At 38.9% G+C, this 25,598-nt stretch overlaps 1 protein-coding gene across 3 annotated transcripts; it reads left to right on the plus strand.

The window, feature by feature from the left end:
• Window positions 1-15,919: 15,919 nt before the first annotated feature.
• LOC126715441 (UDP-N-acetylglucosamine transporter UGNT1-like) lies at window positions 15,920-23,812 on the plus strand. Of its 3 annotated transcripts, XM_050416040.1 has the most exons (11): window positions 15,920-16,243; window positions 18,069-18,145; window positions 18,488-18,649; window positions 18,746-18,879; window positions 19,879-20,009; window positions 20,102-20,146; window positions 20,258-20,355; window positions 21,463-21,570; window positions 22,439-22,495; window positions 22,601-22,717; window positions 23,313-23,812. In XM_050416040.1, exons 1-10 carry the CDS (start codon window positions 16,036-16,038, stop codon window positions 22,673-22,675), a joined length of 1,095 nt encoding a protein of 364 aa, XP_050271997.1. In that variant the 5' UTR covers window positions 15,920-16,035; the 3' UTR covers window positions 22,676-22,717; window positions 23,313-23,812. The 3 variants fall into 3 exon arrangements, with proteins under 3 accessions (XP_050271997.1, XP_050271998.1, XP_050271999.1); XM_050416041.1 differs by lacking the exon at window positions 22,601-22,717; XM_050416042.1 differs by lacking the exons at window positions 22,439-22,495; window positions 22,601-22,717.
• The last annotated feature ends 1,786 nt before the right edge of the window (window positions 23,813-25,598 follow it).

Consider the following 25,598-nt stretch of genomic DNA (forward strand, 5'->3'; position numbering starts at 1 on the left):
TATTTCAATTTTCCACAAAAAAATCTTCAAAAATGGATGATTAATGTATGGCCTAAGGGCATACATTAACCGAACCCACATAATCACCATTATAATGTACCAAATATGACCTTTCCCTAGCAATAATAGTTATTCTATTTCAATTTATTCTATTATTTGTAATGCTAATACATATTCCTACATAATTACCAAAAGTTTTATTATCCGCGCGATAAAACATTATCAAGAGCAAAACTCAAACTTGGGAATATATAGTTAATTGTGGGGGGAAATGGGCATTTGCCACAAATTTACAAACTATGCAGCAAAATGTCTTTGTTTTGAAACTATTTAGCAAAATGTCCTAGATTTTGAAACTCAATTTTAACAAAATTGAGTTACAAGTGGAATTCAACAATAGCAATGTTGAGTTTTATACATATTTTGCCACTTAAAAATATACATAGAACTTGATTTTGAGAATACTGAGTTTGACACATAACTCAATTTTGTTAAAATTGAGTTTAAAAAACAGAAGTATTTTGCTAAATAGTTTCAAAACATGAGCATTTTACTGCATAGTTTATAAATTATGGGCAAATGCCCATTTCCTTGGTTGTTTGTCTACAAAACCATTAAGGAGAAGGAATTAAAAGGATGGGTGGAATAAAAAAGAAAAGCACCTTGAGTTTGCCATGAACGAATGAAACATATATCAACCAAATTTGAAGGGATTAGAGTTACAAGTTACAACTACACAACATACCACATTTACAGCAAGAGTGCTCTCTTACAAATGAAACAACCATGGTGAGGCTAATTCTATGCATTTAGAAAGATGAAAGTTGGAGAATTTACATTTGATAATACAACATTAACAAAGACAATATGGGTAAGATGTAGAGGTACAAAATGGAAGTGATGGTGGTGTCATGGTATGAGTTTGACAAAGAAAGATGAATGGGTAGCGATAATAGATTAAGTCAAACTAGCCACATCACGCGCGCTTTGCGCGTGGGATGAGACTTTTTTTTTTTTTGTAGTAAAATTATTAAAAAAAAAAAAAAAAACTTGTGTTTTTATTTTATATATATAATTTTTATTTTGAGAATTTAATTTATAAGTAGATAAAGTAATTTGAAAATCAATAGAATAGTGGCCCTATCTTTTAAGCAATATTTTAGTAGGAGTTAGAGTTGTATTTTTATTGGATTATCCTTTAGTTTTATCTCTACTTAAACATAGAGGTGCAGAGCCATTTTTGAAAAAAAAAAAAATTTGAGGATTCCAAACAAAGGAAGACCCTTAAATAGTAATATAGATATATACAAAACGACGATGGATGCAACATGTGTAATAGTTAAAACCATATCATTATGGGCACCTAAAGATTATAATAAATACAATTATTGAAGCAATTTAATGGTGGGTTTATTTAGGAACTATGTACATAAACAACAAAAACAAAAATAGCGGCAGCAGCAAGTCTTAATTTCAAAATGTTGGAGTTGGTTATAGATTCTCTACAAATTTGTTAGGGTTAAAAAAAAAAAATCTAAACTTCTTATATAGGAAATAATAATATTTAAGTTAAGGAATAGTCTAAATGCTTCTTTCATTTATGAATAATTCAGTAAGGTTCAAGTAAATGCTTTGATGCATGAAAAGAGTGATCATACATCAATTGTGGACTTAATGTAGGAATTATGCAAAATTACTGACATTTGGTAATTTGATAGCCAATAAAGGCTACATATGTATAAAATATATTGCCCCATGTTAAGCGATGGAAGCTCCAAACATAACAAATGGTATAACCTTCAAATAATCTTCTGCTAACCCTTTGCATTATTTCTGTGGGGACCGGCCCAGAATAACAGGTTGGCTGGGCCTTGGGCTCGTCCGAGGACCATTCTGTCCAAGGAGACGTCGCAGCCCAGAATCCTTACTCAGGCCCACTGGAGCAAGGAGAACAGGTCCGAGGAGTAATTCCTCCTCGGACGTTCCAAAGTCCAGGTCATAGATGTATCCCAGCTACTGTAACCCTCACTCCAAGCACGTAAAAAGAAAGGAGACCCAAAATATCCCAGCAAAGGCTGTCATCACCACATTAAATGCACCATAGCTACTCTCCTAGCCGCATTAATGAAGAGAAGACCCCTGAACAGTGCCACCTTGGTCATTGCAACTCACAAAGAACTGATAAGGGTGTCTGATGGGACAGGTGCTCAAGTAGGGGTTTGGATGATCAACAAGTGTAAGGCCTAGATGATAAAAGAAGGCCTATATAATATGTAAGAGTCCCCCAAGAGAAGGGAACGGAGAAAAGGAAGAGAGCAGGAACAGAGGAGCAAAGGTTCATTGTACGAATGCATGCCTATGAATAAAATTCCACCCTTCACATCCACTTTCTTCATTCTTGTTTCTGTATCTCCTGAGTCCATGCAACGAACCGTTTAAGCCAACTGGAATCAAGCTCTTCAGCCCACACTCTACAAAAATTCATTGTGTGGGACCTTTTGGGCCAAGGCCTGACCATCCAGGACCGGGTCACCTAAAATCGTGTCCCTACAATTGGCGTCGTCTGTGGGGAGAACTAAAGTATCAGTAAGCACAACGGTCGAGCATGGCAGAGCTAGGTCCACACTAGGAGAATCCTCACAAGGCTAACCCTCAACAGACAGAACCCATTGAGTCCCAGCGACAAAATAACCCTGCCAACCCAGGCGGCAGAGGGAATCGTGAGGGAAGCGTGCATACTACCCAGACGAGCCAGAGTCACACCCAGATTGGTAGTCACGTATCCCAGAGGCGAAACAGTCAACAGGCCATGCAGCGAGAGATAGATGACCTGAAAAGGAAGTTACAACGTGTACAGCGAAAGCGATCTCCCTCTAGCTCAAATGAGTCCTTTAATGGGGAGGACGCGAGTTATCGACGGAGGTCGAGAACCCCCCCAAGTGAAACCTTTTCTTACGAAAGGGAACCACGCCCTGTACAAAAATATGAGAGCCCGTCCAGTAAGGGTTCGGGAAACGATGCTATGAATAGGGCGCTAGACCAGATTTCAAGATCACCCTTCATGTACATAATTGAAGGGGCTAAGTTGCCTCGACGCTTTAATCAACCAGCGTTCGCCATCTATAATGGCCGAGCAGACCCGATGGAGCACGTGAGTTAGTTTAACCAGAAAATGGCTATCTACTCGCAAAATGAAGCCCTGATGTGCAAAGTCTTCCCATCCAGCTTAGGACCAATGGCGATGAGGTGGTTCAACAGCCTGAAGACAAATTTCATAGGCTCATACAAGCAGCTCACTCAGGCTTTCTGCTCCCGCTTTATTACAAATAGCAGAGTCCCTCGACCCCTCAGTTCGCTATTGTCCTTGTCCATGCACGAGGGAGAGACCCTGAAAGCATATTCGGATAGATATTGGGAGATGTATAACGAGTTAGACGAGAACCATGATGATGTTGCTATCAGCACATTCAAAAGCGATCTCCCCACCGAGCATGGCTTAAGGAAATCTCTCACTGGTAAACCAGTTGCCAACGTTCATCAGTTGATGGATAGGATCAACAAATACAAAAGGGTGGAAGAAGATCAGCTACAAGGAAAGGGAAAGGAGAAGATCATTCCCCCCAAAGCGAATGATTTCAGGTCGGAACGATATAACCATAACCAGCCGAGGAGAGATTTTTCGAGACAGGCTGGACAGAGTAACATGCAAACGGTGAATGCCGTGTTCAGGGAGCCAGTACAACAAGTGCTAGAGAAAGTAAGAAACGAACCCTTCTTCAGATGGCCGGGAAAGATGGCTGGAGACCCTTCAAAACGTAACCAGAACCTGTACTGCCACTATCATCAGGACCATGGGCATACCACTGAGGATTGCAGGAATCTATGGAATCACCTAGATCAGTTGGTCCGAGAAGGGAAGTTACGTCACCTTTTGCACCCTTCGAGCGGCCATCCGGGTCAGGCAATGCAAAAGCCTCGAAAGGATGTGTCATTAAGACCCCCCACCGGGACGATACACGTCATCCTCGCCGTGCCAGGAAGAACTGGGCCATCTCCTTCCAGGGTACTGGCTGTTGGTCGGCTCCCCTCCGAGGACAGGCAGAGGGAACCTAAAAGATCTAAAAATGGAAGCTCTTTGGTACTAGGATTCTCAGACGAGGATAAGAGGAGAACTATCCAACCTCACGACGACGCCTTAGTGGTTACTCTAAGAATCGGAGGCTTCGACGTGAGAAGGGTGTTAGTAGACCTAAGAAGCGCAGTAGAGGTAATGTACCCTGATCTATACAAGGGGCTGAACCTGAGGCCAGAGGATTTGACGGCTTATGACTCTCCCCTTATCAGCTTCGAAGGGAAGACTGTTATGCCAAAAGGGCAGATCAGACTACCCATACAGACTGGATTAGAGGTGGTGAAGGTGAATTTTATCGTGGTCGATGCCTACTCACCCTACACAGCGATAGTAACCAGGCCATGGATCCATGCCCTAGAAGCTGTCTCGTCCACACTTCACCAAAAAGTAAAATACCCATCCAGAGGCCAAGTAGAAGAGATTCATGGAGATCAGGCCATGGCTAGGCAGTGTATGGTGGCTGTCATCTCACATCGGTCCCATGCCGAGTCCTTGGCCTCTGGGAACTTATAGCAACCAGCCACCTCGGCAGGGCAAGACAATGAGCCAGCCGAGGAGATAAGGTGTGAAAGTTTAGAAAAGTTTATCGTCGACAACGACCCGAAGAGATTTTTCCAGGTCGGCTCCGAGTTGCCCCCTTAAGAAAAAGATGAACTGGTCGGATTTCTGAGAAGAAATGTCGATGTGTTTGCATGGGACGCTTACGACGCCCCGAGGGTTGATCCTAGCCTTATTTGTCACCACCTGAACGTTAACCCATCTTCCATTCCAAAGAAGCAACCACCCCGACGCCCCTCAAAGGAACATGCTAGTGCCATTAGAGACGAAGTGGCAAAACTGAAAAAGGGCAGGGGCTATTAAAGAGGTCTTTTACCCCGAATGGTTGGCAAACATGGTGGTGGTAAGAAAGAAAACGAGGAAGTGGCGAGTCTGCGTAGACTTCACAGACCTAAATAAGGCATGCCCGAAGGATCCATTCCCCTTACCGCAAATCGACCGATTGGCGGATGCAACTGTAGGCCACCCTCGAATGAGTTTCCTAGACGCCTTCCAGGGCTATCATCAGATACCCCTTGCATTAGAAGATCAGGAGAAGACGGCGTTCATGACATCCGTTGGAAACTATCACTATAAGGTGATGCTATTTGGGCTAAAGAACGCAGGGTCAACCTACCAAATGATGATGACTAAGATGTTCAAGCCACAACTAGGCAAAGTTATTGAGGTTTACATAGACGATATGGTTGTAAAAAGTAAAATGGTGTCCGAGCACGTGAAAGACCTTGAAATCATCTTTGCTATCTTAAGGGAGCACAAGTTGCGGCTCAATGCTTCCAAGTGTTCATTTGGGGTTGGATCTGGGAAATTCTTAGGCTATATGGTAACCCACAGGGGAATAGAAGTAAGCCCCGACCAAATCAAAGCGATTAACAGCCTACAGGCTCCTCGGAATCCGAAAGAAGTACAGAAGCTCACTGGCATGATCGCAGCATTAAACCGGTTCATATCACTATCTGCAGATCGATGTCGACCTTTCTACCTCTTGATAAATAAGTGGAAGGGGTTTGAATGGTCGGAGGATTGTGTCTGGGCCTTCCAGCAACTTAAGGAATACTTGTCGCGACCACCCATCAAGTCTAGCCCTGAGGCAGATGAGGTACTGTTTGCGTACATAGCTGTAGCCCCTCATGCTGTAAGCCTGGTACTGATACGAGATGACGACGGGGTACAACGACCAGTGTACTACGTGAGTAAATCACTACATGAGGCCGAAGTGCGATACTTACCATTGGAGAAAGCAATTCTGGCAGTAGTGCACGCCACAAAGAAGCTCCCTCATTACTTTCAGGCACACACGGTCATCGTTCTAACCCAGCTCCCCCTTCGAGTGGTGCTTCGAAGTGTCGACTACATCGGAAGGATCGCCATGTGGAGTGCACTTTTGGGAGCCTTCGATATTAAATATATGCCCAGATCCTCTATCAAAGGTCAAGTCCTCACGGACTTAGTCGCAGAATTCGCTGAACCCTCTGTAGAAATAATAATCGAGAAGAAAGACATGGATGGAAAATCGGTTGGCGCAATTTCAGCAGCGGAGACCTTGCGCTGGAGGGTCTACGTGGATGGTGCGGCCAACCAAAGAGGATCCGAAATTGGGCTAGTTTTAATATCGCCCGACGGTATTACTATCGAGAAATCATTGAGACTCGGGTTCTCGGCTACAAACAACGAGGCCGAATACGAAGCCTTACTTCAAGGGATGACGGTGGTTCGAAAATTGGGCGGAAGGGTAATGGAAGCATTCTCGGACTCCAAATTGGTCGTGGGCCAGGTGATGGGTGAGTTGGAAGCTAGAGATGCTAGAATGCAAGAGTACCTCGGACGAGTCAAACGCCTACAGTCGAGTTTTGAATCCTTCAATTTGACGCACATTTCCAGGAGTGCGAACACCCATGCAGACTCGCTGGCCACTCTCGCCACGTCCTCGGCGCATGATCTGCCGCGAATGATCCTTGTCGAAGATCTAGTCCAAGCGAGTCCCATTAGAAGAGACCCGGCTCAGGTCCATCAGATTAGAAAGAATCCCAGCTGGATGGATCCTATAAAGAACTTCCTCAAAGACAATACCCTATCGGAGGGAAAACTGGAGGCCGAGAAGATACGGAGGAATGCTCTTCGGTTCTGGTTATCGGAAGACCACAAACTATATCGTCACTCCTACTCTAGGTCGTACCTACTTTGTATACATCCAGAAGAATCCAAGTCCTTACTTGAAGAGTTACATGAGGGGATTTGTGGAAGTCACACCGGAGAGAGGTCGCTAGCGCACAGGGCGCTCACCCAAGGATACTGGTGGCCAAACATGCAAAGAGAGGCCCAAGAATACGCAAAGAAGTGTGATCAATGCCAGAGATTCGCCCCAAATATCCACCAACCCGGAGGGGTCCTCAACCCCCTCTCCAGCCCCTGGCCGTTTGCTTAGTGGGGTCTTGATATTGTCGGTCCTTTCCCCAAAGCTGCAGGGAATAAGCGATACATAATAGTTGAAACCGATTACTTCACCAAATGGGTGGAGGCTGAACCTTTGGCCAACATTAGGGACGTGGATGCCCAGAAATTCATCTGGAAGAACATTATTACCCGCTTCGGAACTCCACACACACTCATCTCGGACAACGGTCTCCAATTTGATAGCAAGAACTTCAGGGAGTATTGCTGCGAGTTTGGGATCACTAACCGGTACTCCACTCCCGCCTACCCCCAAGGAAATGGACAAGTCGAGGCCGTGAACAAGGTGATAGTGAATGGACTGAAAAAGAGGCTGGATGAGGCAAAGGGGAGATGGGTGGAAGAGCTCCCACACGTCTTATGGACCTATCGGACGACGCCGCGACGGTCAACCGGTGAAACCCCCTTTTCGATGACCTATGGGGCTGAGGCCGTGCTCCCAATCGAAAACAGCTTTCCCACATTGAGATCTAACTCCTTTACCCCGAACAACAACGACAAGTTATTGGGGAGAAGTCTAGACTTAGCCGAGGAAAGAAGGGAAAAAGCAATGATCCATATGGCCTATTATCATCAGAAGCTGAGACAAGGATATGATGCTAATGTTAAACTGCGACCTTTAGGACCAGGTGATCTCGTGATGAGAAAGATTCTTGGCAGCGCAAAAAATCCCTTTTGGGGCAAGCTGGGGCCCAATTGGGAAGGACCGTATCGCATCACATCTGTGGCCAGAATAGGTGCTTATTATCTAGAGGATTTGGATGAAAAAACTGTACCTCGCCCGTGGAATGTAAATAACCTAAGAAGATATTATTATTAATGAAAACGGCTTTGCCCGTGTCTTGTTCCGTGATCATCGTGTACCCACCAGTCCGTTCCCAACTATTCAAAGTTTTAAACAGAACCTAAGCCCTGCATGGCTCCTTGGACCACAGACTTAGGGGAAATTAAAACTTAGGGCAACTATTCAAGTTTTAAACAGAACCTAAGTCCTGCATGACTCCTCGGACCACAGACTTAGGGAAAATTAATACTTACGACATCTATTCAAGTTTTAAACAGAACCTAAGTCCTGCATGGCTTCTCGGACCACAGACTTAGGGGAAATTAATACTTACGGCAACTATTCAAGTTTTAAACAGAACCTAAGTCCTGCATGGCTCCTCGGACCACAGACTTAGGGGAAATTAATACTTATGACATCTATTCAAGTTTTAAACAGAACCTAAGTCCTGCATGGCTCCTCGGACCACAGACTTAGGGGAAATTAATACTTAGGGCAACTGTTCAAGTTTTAAACAGAACCTAGGTCCTGCATGGCTCCTCGGACCACAGACTTAGGGGAAATTAATACTTACGACATCTATTCAAGTTTTAAACAGAACCTAAGTCCTGCATGGCTCCTCGGACCACAGACTTAGGGGAAATTAATACTTAAGACAACTATTCAAGTTTTAAACAGAACCTAAGTCCTGCATGGCTTCTCGGACCATAGACTTAGGGGAAATTAATACTTAGGGCAACTATTCAAGTTTTAAACAAAACCTAAGTTTTGCATGGCTCCTCGGACCACAGACTTAGGGGAAATTAATACTTACGGCAACTATTCAAGTTTTAAATAGAACCTAAGTTCTGCATGGCTCCTCGGACCACAGACTTAGGGGAAATTAATACTTACGACATCTATTCAAGTTTTAAACAGAACCTAAGTCTTGCATGGCTCCTCGGACCACAGACTTAGGGGAAATTAATACTTACGGCAACTATTCAAGTTTTAAACAGAACCTAAATCCTGCATGACTCCTCGGACCATAGACTTAGGGGAAATTAATACTTACGACATCTATTCAAGTTTTAAACAGAACCTAAGTCCTGCATGGCTCCTCGGACCACAGACTTAGGGGAAATTAATACTTATGACATCTATTCAAGTTTTAAACAAAACCTAAATCCTGCATGGTTCCTCGGATCACAGACTTAGGGGAAATTATTACTTAGAACTCTTGTGCAAATTCAAGGTATGTGCGTAGTCTAGCATCATTACAACCATTATTCAATTCGCTGCACGGCATTCTTCTTTCTTATTCATTTATATTTATTTATATCATTGCGAACGTTAAATAGAGGGATAGTGTTAGTAAACATCCATAGAAAACGAAGAGAACATTCTATATTAATATTCCAAAGTCAATACAAAGAGAGGTCTTTACAAAAGAACAAAAATAAGACAACTCTCATTCAAAAAAAAGAAGAGTACAAAAATTAAAAATCTAAAAGCTAAGCCTCAGCAGGAGGATTCTTTTTCTACTTTGGTTGAGGAGGAGGAGCCTCGGAGATGGAGTCCTTGGCAGGATCCTTGGCTTTATCAAGTGGAGGGATGGCATCAGGCACAGCCAAGCCCTGCTCAGAAGCTACTTGAGCGCCATCAGGATTCTCTCGGATCTCCTGAGGGTAGAAGACCTTCTCAGGCAATCTCAGCGCCGAATCTACAGGAATTCCTGCAACATCAAGGGCATGAGCCCATGAGATGCTGCAGTAGTCCCTACACACCTCGGGAATTTCCTCGGAGAGCCTGGCCTCTGTTTCTTGAATCCCGAGCTGATGAGCAGCTTTCTTTTCAGCCTCCCGGATCAGCTGAGCGTCTTCTTTAACCCGCCGTATCTCGTCCTCAGCTTTCTGCAGAGCGGCCTTAAGATCCAGTACATTCTGCTTCTCAATAGCAAGACTGGTCTCGGTTACGAACAACTTCTGGCGTTGGTCCTCTGCTTGGGTTTCAGCACTCTTCAGGCCAGCCTCTGCGCTCCGGTGCTGTTTCTCCGACTCTTTGAACTTCTCCGCAAGTTCAAGGTTCTCTTGCTTGAGGGACCCCACGGTCTTCTCCACCTCTGTCCGAGACTGGACCTCAGCTTCAGCCAGGCTGCGGTTGCTGCGACAGAACTCCTCAGCCACAAACACCTGCTGAGTGATCTGCCAACAAAACGAAACCAAAATTGTGTTAGAATGCAACAATGTTTGATGACTTAATGAAAGGGTAGAAGAATGACTTACCATCGCAAGGTCCCTCTTAAGGGATAGAAAAAGCTCGGGCTGGGAGAATCTCCCGTAGGCCTCTATGTCCCGAGGAAGGAGCACTAGCTGCTCTAGGGCCTCAGCTATGTAACCTGCTCTGCCCCTGTTGTATTCTCAAACCGAGGCAGTATAGGGGATAGTGACCCCGTCTAACTCCAGCTTCAGACTCCATACGTGTGGATTAACGCGCACTTCAGCCTGATTCTCCTCATCTCGACTTTCCACGGAATTAGCCCTTTTACTCCTCTGCCCCCGAGTGGTTTTTTGCTGCTTAGCCGGGCGGGGGGCCACTTCACCTTCCTCAGGAACGTCAACCGGCCTTTTCTTTTTTAGGTCCGGGTTAACCTTGAGGCCAAGGTCGGAAGGAACCTGAGGGGCGGCTAGAGAAGGGTCCTGGGCCTGCGACTTAGCAGGCACTTTCGAAGACTGACCCTTTCCTCGGTTGGACATCAATTCTCATAAAGTTTTTCCCTTGCCAGCCATGTTGTCTACTTCCTCGTCCGAAGAGTCATCCGAGCAGGCTATAATAATCGGAGCGCCGGCCACGGAGTTTCGATCCTGCTCTCCTTCAGGGTCCGAGAGCTTAATTAAGGGGGCTTTATCAACCTCCTCTTCAAAATAGAACTCGTCTATTTCCTCCTCAAGGGAAAGATGAGATGATTCGGTCTCTCCTTCAACTGGCGTAGCAACTTCAAGGTTGTCTGGTGGAGGCAGTTGCACGGCCGGTGGAGGATCCCGAACACCAGGTAGCACGACTGGCTTAAGATCTTCTCGGGCCAGAAACTTAGGCTTGGATACGTCAATCCTAGCCAACCTGGGACTACCAGCTCTGATGGCGTGGCCAATGGCTTGGAAAGCACGGCTTAGTGGTCGATAGCCCAAAACCAAATGACATGCGCGTAGTTGCCCGTCCTCGGCAACGTAGATTTCTGACTTTAGAAGATAGTTCAAGACCGGAACGTTCACGTGGCTCAGCCTAGGAGCAACCAAAGCTCTATCTGCAATACAGCCGAGAAGGAAATTAGAATTAAACTACAAAATTTATGACTCAAGCAAAAAAGAGAGTAAATCCGAGGAGCTAAGCCCCTTCCCTAAAAGGACTGGGCCTAAAGGCACCGCACCTGGAATTCCTGCCCGAGTTGGACAATGAAAACCATCGCTCCATTCTCCTGAGGCAATGAGGAAGTCATCCTTCATAGTCTTATTGGATATGGGGAGACAGGAAATTAGCCTAACCACCTCAGATCGAGATTTAAGGTAATACCCTCCCTTTTCGACGTAGTGGCACTCGTACATGTGAACCACATCATGCCAGGTCAGGCCCAAACCCATTCGCTCGTTCAAGACATCTATGCAGCCTAATACCCTGAACATGTTTGGAGCGCACTGATGTGGTGTCAACCTATGGTGGAACAAGTAGTCCTGGGTAATCCTACGCATGGGAAGTGTCATTCCCCCTTGTATAAAGGCAATCATAGGAATGACCACTTCACCCACGTCTCTATCTAACAATACTCCTTCTGGGGGATAGTACCGCAGAACCACTCCCTGCGGGATATGGTATTTTGCCCTAAAAGCCTCCATGGCGGCCGGAATGTCTACTAGGTCTTTGAATCTACCTATTTAGGCTGAACTGGAGGGACGAAAATAAAAACCGAGGAGAAAAGTAAAATTCGAGGAGAAATTCGAAGCGATGAAACGAACGGAACTACGGGTATCTTTACAAATGACCGGTGAGATGCTTGAAAATCTCTTCTAGGAAGGACGTTTCGCGGAAACGATTATGGAAATTTGAAGAACGGAGGTGCTCGTGGACTTCTGGGCGCTGGAGTTCTCTGGACTTCTGATGTGCAGATAAAAAAGAAAAAATGAGCCTCTCTGGCGCTTTATATAGCAGGAGGGAAAGAAAATCCCTCCCGCTCAAAAATTCAAGGAACAATGCTGGCCGTCAGATCTACACCTCGCCGTTGGATGAAGGAGACATAAAACTGCCTGGAGTAAATGGCCGCGCCTCGTAAATTGTGGCGCGTCAAAAGTAACCGCCCGCACGCGCGGACCAAGACCTCATTAATTCCATCCTTTGTAAATGTCAAAACCCCGCTTTTCTCCTCGGAAGGAGATCAAAACTGGAGTTTTGAGGGGCTATTGTGGGGACCGGCCAAGAATAACAGGTTGGCTGGGCCTTGGGCTCGTCCGAGGACCATTCTGTCCGAGGAGACGTCACGGCCCAGAATCCTTGCTCAGGCCCACTGGAGCAAAGAGAACACGTCCGAGGAGTAATTCCTCCTCGGACGTTCCAAAGTCCAGGTCAAAGATGTATCCCAGCTACTGTAGCCCTCACTCCAAGCACGTAAAAAGAAAGGAGACCCAAAATATCCCAGCAAAGGCTGTCACCACCACATTAAATGCACCACAGCTACTCTCCTAGCCGCATTAATGAAGAGAAGACCCCTGAACAGTGCCACCTTGGTCACTGCAACTCACAAGGAACTGATAAGGGTGTCTGATGGGACAGGTGCTCAAGTAGGGGTTTGGATGATCAACAAGTGTAAGGCCTAGATGATAAAAGAAGGCCTATATAATATGTAAGAGTCCCCCAAGAGAAGGGAACGGAGAAAAGGAAGAGAGTAGGAACAGATGAGCAAAGGTTCATTGTACGAATGCATGCCTATGAATAAAATTCCACCCTTCACATCCACTTTCTTCATTCTTGTTTCTGTATCTCCTGAGTCCATGCAACGAACCGTTTAAGCCAATTGGAATCAAACTCTTCAGCCCATACTCTACAAAAATTCATTGTGTGGGACCTTTTGGGCCAAGGCCTGACCATCCAGGACCGGGTCACCTAAAATCGTGTCCCTACAATTTCTTTTTGGTTGAAAGACTCGATAAAGTTGACATGTGTATAAAATATTTTGCCACACAAGTTTAAGGGAGTCAATTTCAAACTAGAGGTCATTTCGGTTTGACTAAGGGAATGAAATAATTCGGGACCGATTAATATAGGTGTATAGTTTTGGAATTACCGATATATATATATATATATATATATATATATATATATATATATATGAATTTATTAATTTTTTGACAACATAAAATTTAAAATTCACATATTTTATAAGCCTAAATATTATCCTAACTACACTAACCAATAAATTAGCTTAAATTACATGTTTTTTCTTTAAAAAATAAAAAAAAATTTAACATTAATTTTTTTTATCGTACTGGCCGAAACACCTTAAATATGATTGGTACAATCAATACAAGCCGGTACAATTTGGTACTCTTTTCGGTACATTTTAGAGAAATACCAATACCAATTTAATGCTCGGTACAATATATTTCCCTAGTGCGGTATTGACTTCCCCGTTAAAAGCTCAAAACATGATAAATGGTGGAGGCCTGACTTAAGCTTTTGCTTTACTTCTATATATACAAGAAGGTTTAGTAAAATATGATATTTTTCTTATTTATTTTTTGTTTAAATATTAAATTTGATGTCAAGAGCCTTATAACTCAACTAGTTGGCACTTGGCAGTTGACACCTCTTAGTATTTTTTATGACATCTAGGGTTCAAATCCCCTCTCTCTCCTATGTATTATAAAAAAAATATTAAATTTAATAATTATGACAGTTATTAATAAGTATTTATTATGAAATAAATGATATTCTACTATTTAAAGATTTTATTAAAATATGAAATTTGATAATTATGATAGTCATAAATAAACATTTATTATGAATTTATTATGACAACCGTTAATAAGTATTTATTATGAAATAAATGATATTCTATCATTTAAAGATTTTATTAAAATATGAAATTTGATAATTATGAGCCATAAATAAACATTTATTATGAATTTTGATATTTTACTATTTAAATAAAATATGATTTGGCAAGATTCTTTTTTTTGAGAATGGATTTGGCAAGATTCTAATGGAAGGTTTGAATATAGAATAGATTTAAACTCAATTAAAAACTATATCCCACGAAGAGCCTTGTAACTTTTTTTTTTTTTTTGAGAAAGAAGAGCCTTGTAACTTAATGGGTGGGTACCTCCCTGTGTTTTCAGAGGAGACATTCAAGGTTTAAAATCTCTCCTCTCCCACGTTGTAACTATCAAAATATATATTTTTAAATTAAAAATATATTCTAGAAGAGATTAAATTGTATAAAGATATAGTGTAAAACCTAAATTTTACCCCTCCAATCCCAACATACCACATCATCATATTACATATTGAAAAATAGTACAATTACACTCAATAAATTCTAATATCTGTTTGAAAATCCAACTTAACTGTGAGTTTATTGAAATGTTATTATGTGTAGTAGGATATATTGAGTTTTAAGTAAAAAGCAGATATGATAATCTCTTATTGGATAGTGTAAAATATGAATTTTATACCCCATACTTACCAAATTCAAACTCATTTTAGAATAATGATTTGTATAATCGTGAGACCTCAAAAAACTAAAGAGATGCAATATATGAGGTCAACAAAATATTAAATATCTTTAGTTATATATATCTATATATATATATATATATATATATTTATTTATTTATATAAATGGGTTCTAGAGGATCTCATGCCAGTATCCATAGGATTTCATGCCATATAAGGAAGATAGCAATTGAGGAATAAAAATGACTATGGATAACATAAAATTTCATGCTATGTAATTTATAAAGAAGAAAGTTTATAAATAACCAAGTGAATATGAAAAAAAAAAATTTATAAAAAAAAGTGAATATGAAAAAAAAAATTAACACATTTAATGATGATTCTAATTATTCAATAATATACTTAATAAGGATTGAAGTGATACTTTAATAATAATAGCATATATATATATATATATATATATATTTATTTATATAAATGGGTTCTAGAGGATCTCATGCCAGTATCCATAGGATTTCATGCCATATAAGGAAGATAGCAATTGAGGAATAAAAATGACTATGGATAACATAAAATTTCATGCTATGTAATTTATAAAGAAGAAAGTTTATAAATAATCAAGTGAATATGAAAAAAAAAAAAATTATAAAAAAAAGTGAATATGAAAAAAAAAATTAACACATTTAATGATGATTCTAATTATTCAATAATATACTTAATAAGGATTGAAGTGATACTTTAATAATAATAGCATCTTTTATAGTGTATTATATTTGTTGTTTGAACGCCACTCTACTAACCTGCACTTTAAAAAAATAAATAAAAACCTGCATTAATATATATATATTTCAATATTTTTGTCATGTTAATAATTGGTAAAGTTTATGAACCATATAAGTTAAACAAACAAAACTTTTTTTTTCCCTATAAATAGTAGAACCGTAACAAAGTGGTGCTATTTGGATGATTTTTTTTTTCCCTGAATTAAAGCACAACATTACCTAAAAGAAGAAGACTTCAAAAAAAAAAAAAACTAAATATAAATAAATAAGTTAATATCTTTTATAAAATTAAATAAGTTTTTTTTTTTTTTTTTAAGAGAAAGAACAATTAAATAAGTTAAAAAGTTGAAAGAAAAAGATCGTGAGAAAAGCTGACCACTAGTGAGTCGAAATTATAAAAGTGTAGTACTACTTGCTGCCATATTTGGAAGATAAAAATAGTAAAAAAATAAAATGGTAAAACTTCGTTTTTTTCCATAAATGTATAAATAGCTCCACCATCTTTTCATAAAGAAAAGCAGAGAGAATATAAAAGAAAAGCTGAGTCCAGTCAGTGCGGTACTCCACTCCAGTACTTGCATTTTTATTACTTTGAAGTTTAGCGAGGCCAAGGACAAGGACAATCCATGGATTCGACTCTGAAATTTAAAGTCACAGATGCACAGAGTCACAGAGACAAAGAACTGGTTGGAGTTGGTGCCTTGGCTATGGCTTCTGAGAAGAACCAGAAACTGCCCGTATCCGATCCCTTGCTCAGTGATGAGACTCACAAGAAAGCCTCTGCCATAACCACAAAAGGAGCTCAAGCTGCTATCTCTTACATGCTCACTGCAGGTTTTTTTGTTTTTTTTTTTTGGTTTTTCTTTCCTCTCCGTTTTCACTTTCTGCATTATTTTGTTATGGATATTTTCAATGTTTCTCATTTTTTGTTCGGTGAATTATCTGTTCCTTAATTTGATAGTTATGAGTGAAACTTTGGGAAAATGGTTGAGTGAGGATTAAACGTTGATTAAGATTACTAGAATTTTGTTGTTTGTATTTTCCTCACAAAATGGTTTAGAGAGAGGGGAAAAAAAATGAGGAGCTTATTAGAAGGACAAAATTTGGCTTCAACTTGGTTCTTGCTTGTAGCTATTGGTTAGACATGCATGTCAAAATTTATACTAAATAGATGTTATTTACTATTTGATCCGTAATCTTATTCTTTTATGTATAATTTTATATTACACAAACTTGAAATTTAGATATTTGATTAATGACATAGATATTGATCTTGGGTGAATTTATTAAGGTATTAGAGTAGGTAGTCTTGAGTGAGTTTGATCCAATCTTTACCCGTGTTAAAAAATAAAAAAAATCCATATGTTGGGTCTCACTCGTTGAAGCATGGACTAGGACACGAGGACACGCTAAGTCTTGAAAAATTACGACACAACATGGTGTGGGGATACCGCAATTAATTAATTAATACTTTTAGGTATATTTTATTTATTTAAAGGCATATTTTATATTTATTTATATATTTTCAAAATAATAATAACTATCAAACACTTTAAAAACATATCTAAAATTAAAGGAATTCTTTTTCAATTAAAAAAAAAAAAACAGATTTTTTTCTCCCAACATAATGAGGACATGCATGCAGAAGTGTTCATGGCATGTCTGACATTAAAATGCATTGGACATGGACACACGGGCGTTTTGAAGTGTCTGTGCTTCTTAGGTCTCACTAATTGAGAAGAGTTTGGACCCACACATGATTAGGAGTGTTAGAATAATAGTACCATTTCATAATAAGTTTAACTTTTGGGACTGGTGAATCTAGTGAGTTATCAAAGACAGTAAGGTAAATGGTGAGAAATAACTTCATACCTAGTAGTAGATACATTGGTGCAATTAAGGACACAAAATAATTGACGGTGCAAATTAATGAGAGGAGTGACAACCAATGTTTCAAAATGAGTATGATACGAACAGAATATATGAAACTGAAATTTTACTAGGACTAGAGACTAATGGTGATAATTAAAGGCCCAGAAAACACTGAGTTGGTCATCACTGTTTTATTCAAGCAACAATTGATAAGGAGTATGTGATGATATTCATAGATTAGGATGAAATGGAGAAGTGTCTTTGGAGACCTATAGAATAAATCAGCATTGTAGCTGTAAAAATGCTAGGCTGCATAAAGAACCCAGTTAAAGTTGTAGTCCTTAATAAATTGTACCGTGGAAAGGTATTTCGATCAATGAAACAGGAATCTTGATATTGAATAGTGTTAGTAGTTTTGGTTGTTTGCAATTTGGATGGCGTTGATAACCTGTTATCAGAACAGGTAGTTTTATTAACAAGTCCCTTATATGGGTTTTACTTTCAATTTCAGTTTTAGAATATATACATATATGTGTGTGTATCTGCATGTAAATACAAACGCACATATGCCTGGATTAAAGATTATTCAGTGTGTTAGTTGTAAGGACTTTTTAATTAATAAGGATACAAAAAAAAAAGGGAGGAAACAAAATTAATGCATTTATAATTTATATCTAATTACTGTAAAGCTCATTATTTTTATCTTTTTGTACTTCGTCATCACCGATGGGGTTTCCATTATTGCTGTTTAAGTGACTATGATCATGCTTTGTCCTCCATCCTGCAGTTCTCTTGGTATTGTTCAACAAAGCAGCCCTTTCGTCATACAATTTCCCATGTGTAAATGTCATCACTCTTTTTCAGGTAGTTCATTTGCTAAGTTTGTCTCACCAACTATGCAATATATCCTTGAATTGTAACCATTTAGTTGTTTTTGCTAACAATATTCTGCAATTCTATGGAAATACTTAGCACTAACTTTTAAATTATTATCATAGTTGAATTCAAGTTCAACAATTGTCGTCCTTTTTTTGTTGTTGCAATTATATTCATGTCCTTGTGCAACACAAATGTGTCATTAAAGTTTCATTATGTTAATTCATGCTGGCCTGACATATTGATGCTTATTCAGAAACTATTGGTTGAAAATTCCTTTTGATTTTTACTAACCTAATTGGGGCATTTTGTATCTCATGGTTGTGTTAGATGCTATGTTCGTGTTCGTTTCTCTATGCAATGAAATTATGGAAGATCATTTCTTTCACAATGGATGAACCGCAAAACACTACTAAAAACCCAGCAACCCTTGTACCATTTAGGACATTGGTTCACACTCTTCCTCTTGCATTTTCGTATTTGCTTTACATGGTATGTATACAATGGCATATTATAGTTAAACATTTCTTTCCTTGGGTAGAAAATGTAATATTCTAAAGAATGCCCATCTCTCTCTTTTGGTAAAAGTTGGTCTCAATGGAATCTGTTCGGGGCATAAGTGTTCCGATGTACACCACCCTCAGGCGGACTACTGTGGCTTTTACAATGATTGTGGAGTATGTTTTGACTGGGAAGAAGCATTCACCTTCTATTGTTGCCTGGTATGCAACCCTTTGGTATAGTTACTTTCATTGAATGACTGTCATTGATATTATTCGAAGTAGGAAAATGATTGAATCTGTTTCAAACTTAATACATGTATGCATGGGTGCATGTGCATGCAGGCTAGGTATTAACGTGCAATTGGGTTCAAGTAAAGTGTTTATAACCAAGAATGCCTGCCAAATGAATGAATATGACTATAAACATTATAATATATTGAGAAAATGAAAGTAATTGGGCAAAGATATTGGTTGGCTACACAGCTGTTGGGTTTTGAATCCATGATCTCACTTTCCACCTTGCTCTTACAAGGGAATGAGCTATTGAGTAGGGACATGGAGGGAGAGGAGAGGGGAAGGTAACCATAATATACTAAAAGACCAAATATTCGTTTGAATAATGGGGCTTTTGAGTTAAACTGAATCGTTGGGTGTTCCCAAGTGATTTATCTTTCATATCATATTGAATTGTTGTTAAAATTTTGACTTTGGCTGATCTTCGGTCTGAGCTGTATGAATCAGAATCTCATCTTGGAGGCCAAACCCCAGTTCAGTAGTTTTGGCTCTCCTCATGGTGAGTAATTAGTATTGATCGGTCTTGATCTTTATATTTGCATTAACCATATGTTGGACTTCTTAACTTGGTTGTGACACGATTTCCCAGAGGTGGATTTTGCACTGGATAAACATGTTGGAAGCTTCTGAACTTTTATTTAGTTGTAAATATCTTTTTACATTCCAAAACAAACAAGATTTTATATGTTCTTGTTATTGATACTTCTAGGTTTGTTTCGGTAATGTTGTTAGGCACGTTTGAATTATTTTAGGTCTTGGAAAAAATGAAGTTGATTTTGTAAATCATGGAAAAAAGGGTATCATTTTCTATACAAGGTTACGAGTGATAACCAAATGACAAAATATATTATATATGTTAGAATTATCATGCAATTCATGTTGGTTATACCTGTTTTAATTGAATAAATCCAAGAATTTCATCAGTGTGGGGATAATTTTACTTGGTGCCTTTGTTGCCGGAGCTCGGGACTTGTCATTTGATGCCTATGCTTATGCTGTTGTTTTCATAGCAAACATCTGTACAGCAGTATATCTTGCTTCTATAGCTCATATTGGTAATATATTCAAATCTTACGTCTTCTCATTGCTCATTTATGTTGTGGTTGGGCATTTCCTTTTATAATTCACTTTATCCTCAATCTTTCAGGTAAATCCAGTGGCCTGAATACCTTTGGTCTTATGTGGTGTAATGGTATGATAAGGGGTTTAACACACTTGCATGACCTTTAGCTCCATTTGTTGTAAAAAATAAATTGAGCTTGTCAGAACCCAGTATGAAAATTTAGTTGCTTGATTTCTGTAGGAATAATATGTGCACCAATCTTGCTGTTCTGGACATCAATCAGAGGGGACCTACAAGTGACACTGAACTTTCCTTATTTATTCTTCCCTGGTTTTCAGGTGCTTGTTGTTCACTTAAAGAGTTGTTATGCACTTATACTTAAAAGTTTCCTAGTGAATGCTTGATGGCATTATTATGGTAAAATGCCATTACTTTGTTTGCTACTGGCTGGAGTTCCCTCCCTCACTTTCTTTGCTTGTTCTGTCGGTTGTTATGATTTTCCTATCTTAATACTGTTGCTTTTCTTTACTTATGTCATTTGGCCAGCAACTGCTTCTTTTCTTAATTATTCTTACTCTCAAGTCTTCTGTCCTACCTATTTTGCTTCCTGAGATTTAGTTATTCAGCAACAAAAGTATTGTTATAACAACTGCTAACCTGAGTGTTAATTCTGCCAATTGGTTTTAGCAATGACAACAGTACTCCATCTGTTTGTCTGTTACTAGCTTATCTACTATTAAAGTATAGTCTTGTAAATACCCCCTAGTGGCCTATGCAGGGGATTTTGTTATTATCTGTCTGTTTTGGATTTCTACTACCATTGATTAGCCTTCAACTTCCACCAAATCAATGCACTTGTCGTTACTTTTTAATTTCTCAGCAGTATTGTCAGAACAATCCCCAAGGGCATCTACACATATTTGCTTCTCTGTTTATGAATAGATCAATGTAGTGCAAAAATAGTCTATGTTTATTTTTCATTTGAAGCATGGCATTTGAATAATTTTGATATCCTCATCTTGAATAAATATTCTTAGTAGTCTATACATTAATTACTTAATCAAGATCTTGACTTTGATGAGGTCTAACTTTAAGTGCTGGTATGATATCACCCCCATACTCTAGATTGACATTTCTCAGATGACACTGTTCTGATGTTAATTGCATCCCCTTGAACTCCTTTCTTGGAAAGAACACATCAATGTCTAGTCAGATAGCATTATGTAGTTCCTCTTAACCATCTAGACTATAACTTCAGTGCACAAAGTCATATTGGTTCCATGAAGACCTAATTTCTTATTTTTATATATGCTCTATCTGCCTCTTTCACACTTTAGTCAGATACCAATGCAGACTTTATTAACCCCAGAGCACTATACGAGTGCCATAGCATCAATGAATGATTTTTGGTCTGATTTCAAAATTTCTGCATTGGAATTTTGCAGGTTGTGATTCTTCTTTCCTGTATTTTGGCTTTCTTGATAAACTATTGTGTATTTTTGAATACAACTCTCAATTCAGCTCTCACTCAGACAATTTGTGGTAATTTGAAGGTATGTAATGTCTGTTTCCAACTTCATGTTACCCTTCAAACAAGCAGACATGAGCTCTCTAAATCTTGATGTTATTATGTTAACATTACTGTTCTTTACTTGGAAATTGGTGCATTACTATTGATTTTTGACCAAGTCTTTGGCTTCCTTGTGATTGTTTCATTTTAAACATGAAGTCAACTGCTCAGATAATTATAACTGTTTGATCGACAAACCTCTTTGACATCTTTTTATTCTTAATCTAAATTTATTTAGCAAATTTTGAGTTGAAGTAAATAATTGTCTAGACTTAAATTAGTATCATGAATATCTAATTTATGTTTGCCAGCCATATGCTCTTGGTCAATAAAGTACATGCCCTCATGGGTCCCAAATACCACAGACTAGATGAGCCTGACTCTGTCAGTTGGACCATCTGATACAACAAATTGCTTAGGGTGGCCCAACACATATGGCACACATTAGATCAGATGTGTATTTTAGGCCCTATTTTGGTTTCCAGAACATTCAATAGCTTCATGGAAACAAATCACAAGCATTTTGGTTGATGTGCTCCAGTAGCTGTTGGTTCAATTTGTTGCTTTAGAACCCATAATGACTCAGTAATATTGATAGTATTATTAAGTTTTTGTTTTTTTTGTTTTTTTTTTATTTTTTATTTTTTATAAATATAATAGCAAAATATTTCTGCAAACTAAATTTCTGGTTTTATGAATTACATTAATGGTTATAGCCTATAGGGTCATTATTGTCCTTGGTTTGCAAACCTCTGGGGCATATCCTAAATATTTGTCAATTTTTGTGCCCTTGCCACAGCTCTTCGTGATGCTTATTATGTTGACTCTGATTCTGCTGTTACCTGTTATAGGATCTTCTTACTATTGGGCTTGGCTGGGTACTGTTTGGTGGGCTTCCATTTGATTTTGTGAGCATAAACTTCCAACTATTTTTTTTTGGTCTCACAGTGCCCGTAACATATGCCATTCTCAATCTTATTTTCTCATGTTGAATTTCTCACTTTTGCTTCCAGTTGAATGTTCTTGGCCAGTCACTTGGTTTTCTTGGATCCTGTTTATATGCGTATTATAAACTCCAAGGAAAATAATTATATTAAGCTGCTGCATGAAAGTTTTCCTTTTTAATGGAGGTAAATTGCTCAATGGCTCAGTGTTTCTGCTCAGCTGCAAATTTTGATATAATAATAAAAAGGTTCCTATAGAGCATGATGAAACATATTAAAATTTCATTTGCATTAATGGGTTCCTGTTTGAATTTTCAAGAGAAACAACAGGGGCCTTTTTTTGGTGTTATCTCCTTACAGGGGATTGGTAGATTAAAATGGCATTTGAATTCATTTTCCATTTTCTGATTTGATTAATTGAGATTCAGAGAAAACTTTAAAAATATTGGAAGTGGCAAAGCTTTCAGGTTCTATTCATTTTAGAAATCAGTTCTAGATGGCAATTCTTGATCTTACTGAAATTTGAAATTCTATTTTCCATTCTGCAAACTTGATCTCATTTGTGATTAACCTGTTCAGCCCAACGTTTTGATAGTTTTATTCTAGTACTGATTTAAACTTAAACCCCTGAGCCACCCCTCCTATTTAAAATTAAATGTACACTGCCTCCCATTCAAATATGCATGTGCACTGCTATATTACAAATAATTTTGGTGAGTTTACTTTGACTCTTTGTGATTTTTGTTTGTAACTGACACTTGTTTCGAATTTCACATACTAGATTTCTCCCTCCCAATGAGAGTCAAATGAAGCAGCTATCTTATTTGACAAAATTATCAACTAGATTGGACTTGTTGGAAGATTTTGGAGTCGTATTTCAAGGCGCAGTCTACATTTTAGATTAAAGAAAAGAGGGTAGGATTAGGTTGATATGAACAAAACTTCCCAACTTGTCTTTATTAGTGAAATGAAATTGAAAAATCCTGCTATTTCCTTTCTTCTTTTTAATTATTATTGTTGAAAATTATGGTCCTCCCTCTGTAATGTGTAGGAATTTTGTAAATATTTTACTCCAGGTATTGTGCCCTTTACCCCCACATGGCTGGGAAAGTGTCGGCTGAAAATAAAATCTTAAGATTGTAGCACATAAATGATTTAGACAAGACGAGAACTTTGAAAGGGTGAGAATGTGATTATGGCAATGGTAATCATAATGTGTAATTATTTGGTGGGATAAAAAGATCTATGGGGGAAAAAAAGAAGGCGACACTGGCAGTATGATTGTGGACATGCTTGTAATGGGTCGTGTGAAATGAATGAGATCTGAAATGCGCGATATGATATGAATGAATATGCATAATTAGGCTATTGTCTTGCATTACAGCTTTGAGCAAGAATTCACTCAGCTTTATTATAAGTCATTTTCCTTTACACCAAATGTCGGTAATGGGTGTTTTTGAAGCTGTTATTCCTCACCTATTTTTATGTGATAAAATTTGTAGTACCATTAGCATATTTCTTTTACTTTATGGTTTGTTGTGGTATATTAGCACACGCTGCCTAAAGCTCCGGACATTATGATGTTATTCTACAGGGAAATGTACTGGAATCTGATCTTTCAGTTAAGGTAGGTTCTGCCAAGTGACAGAGGACAGTTCAGGGGAAGTTTCTGTCCCCTTTACCCCATAAGGTTTTACGTGTGGTAATTGGTGAACCTATGTACCACTAACACTTATGGTCTGTGGCCTTGTGGATTTATTTTTTTGGTCTGGCATTATTGGTTCAACCTGTCAAAAAGTGAAAAGCATCTTCCATTTCACTCATTGCTGAGAAAATATATTGAGAGTTACTAGGAGGCAAGCCTACCTGCATGTGTGAGCAGAGAAGTCTCACACGTACAAACACAGGGCATGATAGTAATGACAGAGAAAGAAAGAGAGAGAGAAACTGGAGTTTGTGAAGAGTGTCTTTCTTGTCTCCACAAGCGGACAAGTGAGTTTGGCCTAAATGCTATGCATGGTTGAAAAACTTGAAACATACCTTCACCCCTAAAAAAAAAGTTTCAAATATCTTACATTTTCTTCACCCTCATTTCATGCCAAAATGTGTGTGAGAAAAGAGAGATTGCAACCCCACCAACCCAAATTTCCAAGATGGTGTCTATTATTTGTCGAACAATGAGGGGAAAAAAAAAGTTAACAACAAAAGTAAAATTTCAAGTTCCGGACAGCAATAACAACATTCAATCTAATTAAACAAAGGAGGAGCATAAGGGCCAAAGAAGAAAAAAATAAAAATAAAGGAAGAAGTCAATTAATAAAGTGATTCAAATATTCCCTTGAATTAGAGTAACACTTAAGAAAGTGTGTTCACTTTTTTTTTTAAATTAAAGAAAAGGCCAATATGGCCCGCAAAAGTTTTCTTAAGATCTCAGTTATGAGTAGAAACGTGGGTGTCTTTTTGTCCACCTCTTTAATCAAGTCTCTCAAAGACCAAGCCAGCAGCAACCGGGCCTTGGAACTCATATATTTACACACTGCAAATTTCTACTGCAACAACACACATGGGATGGAGGGACAATGTTATAATTAGAGGTAAAGCAAGCAAAACAGGCACCAACACAGAAAGCCAAAGAAGTATAGTATAGAGCTAGCTAGCTTTAGCTTTAGCTTAGCTTTTGACCTCCTCTCAGTCTATTAGGCTAAATTGGGAGAGAAAAAGTCCTAGGATCTGGTGTGTAAAGAAGAATAAGAAGTGCAATGGTTTAAGGCGTGAAGGAATCTGTTTATTTAGGTAGTGGCACGCGAACTTATCGCCTCAAATCATGAGTGAGAGAGAGAAAGAAATAGACTCAGCAGATTAATTTTTTTAAGCCCTTTTATTAAAAGGTTCTTTGGCACTTCCCAAAATCTCCAAAGAGAATAATAAGTGGGTGGCTTTTTTTAATTTAATTTTATATAAAAATAAATAAAGAAATGAAAGAAAGAATAGAGAGTGAAGGGAAAAGGGTAAGCAAAACCCAAGGAAAGTGTCTCCTAATGCAGGCCCAAGGCAGAACTCCTTTAGC

Source organism: Quercus robur, chromosome 2 (assembly GCF_932294415.1).
Source record: "Quercus robur chromosome 2, dhQueRobu3.1, whole genome shotgun sequence".
Taxonomy (NCBI): domain Eukaryota; kingdom Viridiplantae; phylum Streptophyta; class Magnoliopsida; order Fagales; family Fagaceae; genus Quercus; species Quercus robur.

Excerpts from the sequence above, each read along its gene's own strand:
- LOC126715441 (XM_050416040.1), top strand. The coding sequence starts at position 16,036 with ATGGATTCGACTCTGAAATTTAAAGTCACAGATGCACAGAGTCACAGA. Across the intron at positions 16,244-18,068 it reads CTCTTACATGCTCACTGCAG|TTCTCTTGGTATTGTTCAAC; the intron begins GTTTTTTTGTTT and ends TCCATCCTGCAG. Across the intron at positions 18,146-18,487 it reads ATGTCATCACTCTTTTTCAG|ATGCTATGTTCGTGTTCGTT; the intron begins GTAGTTCATTTG and ends TGGTTGTGTTAG.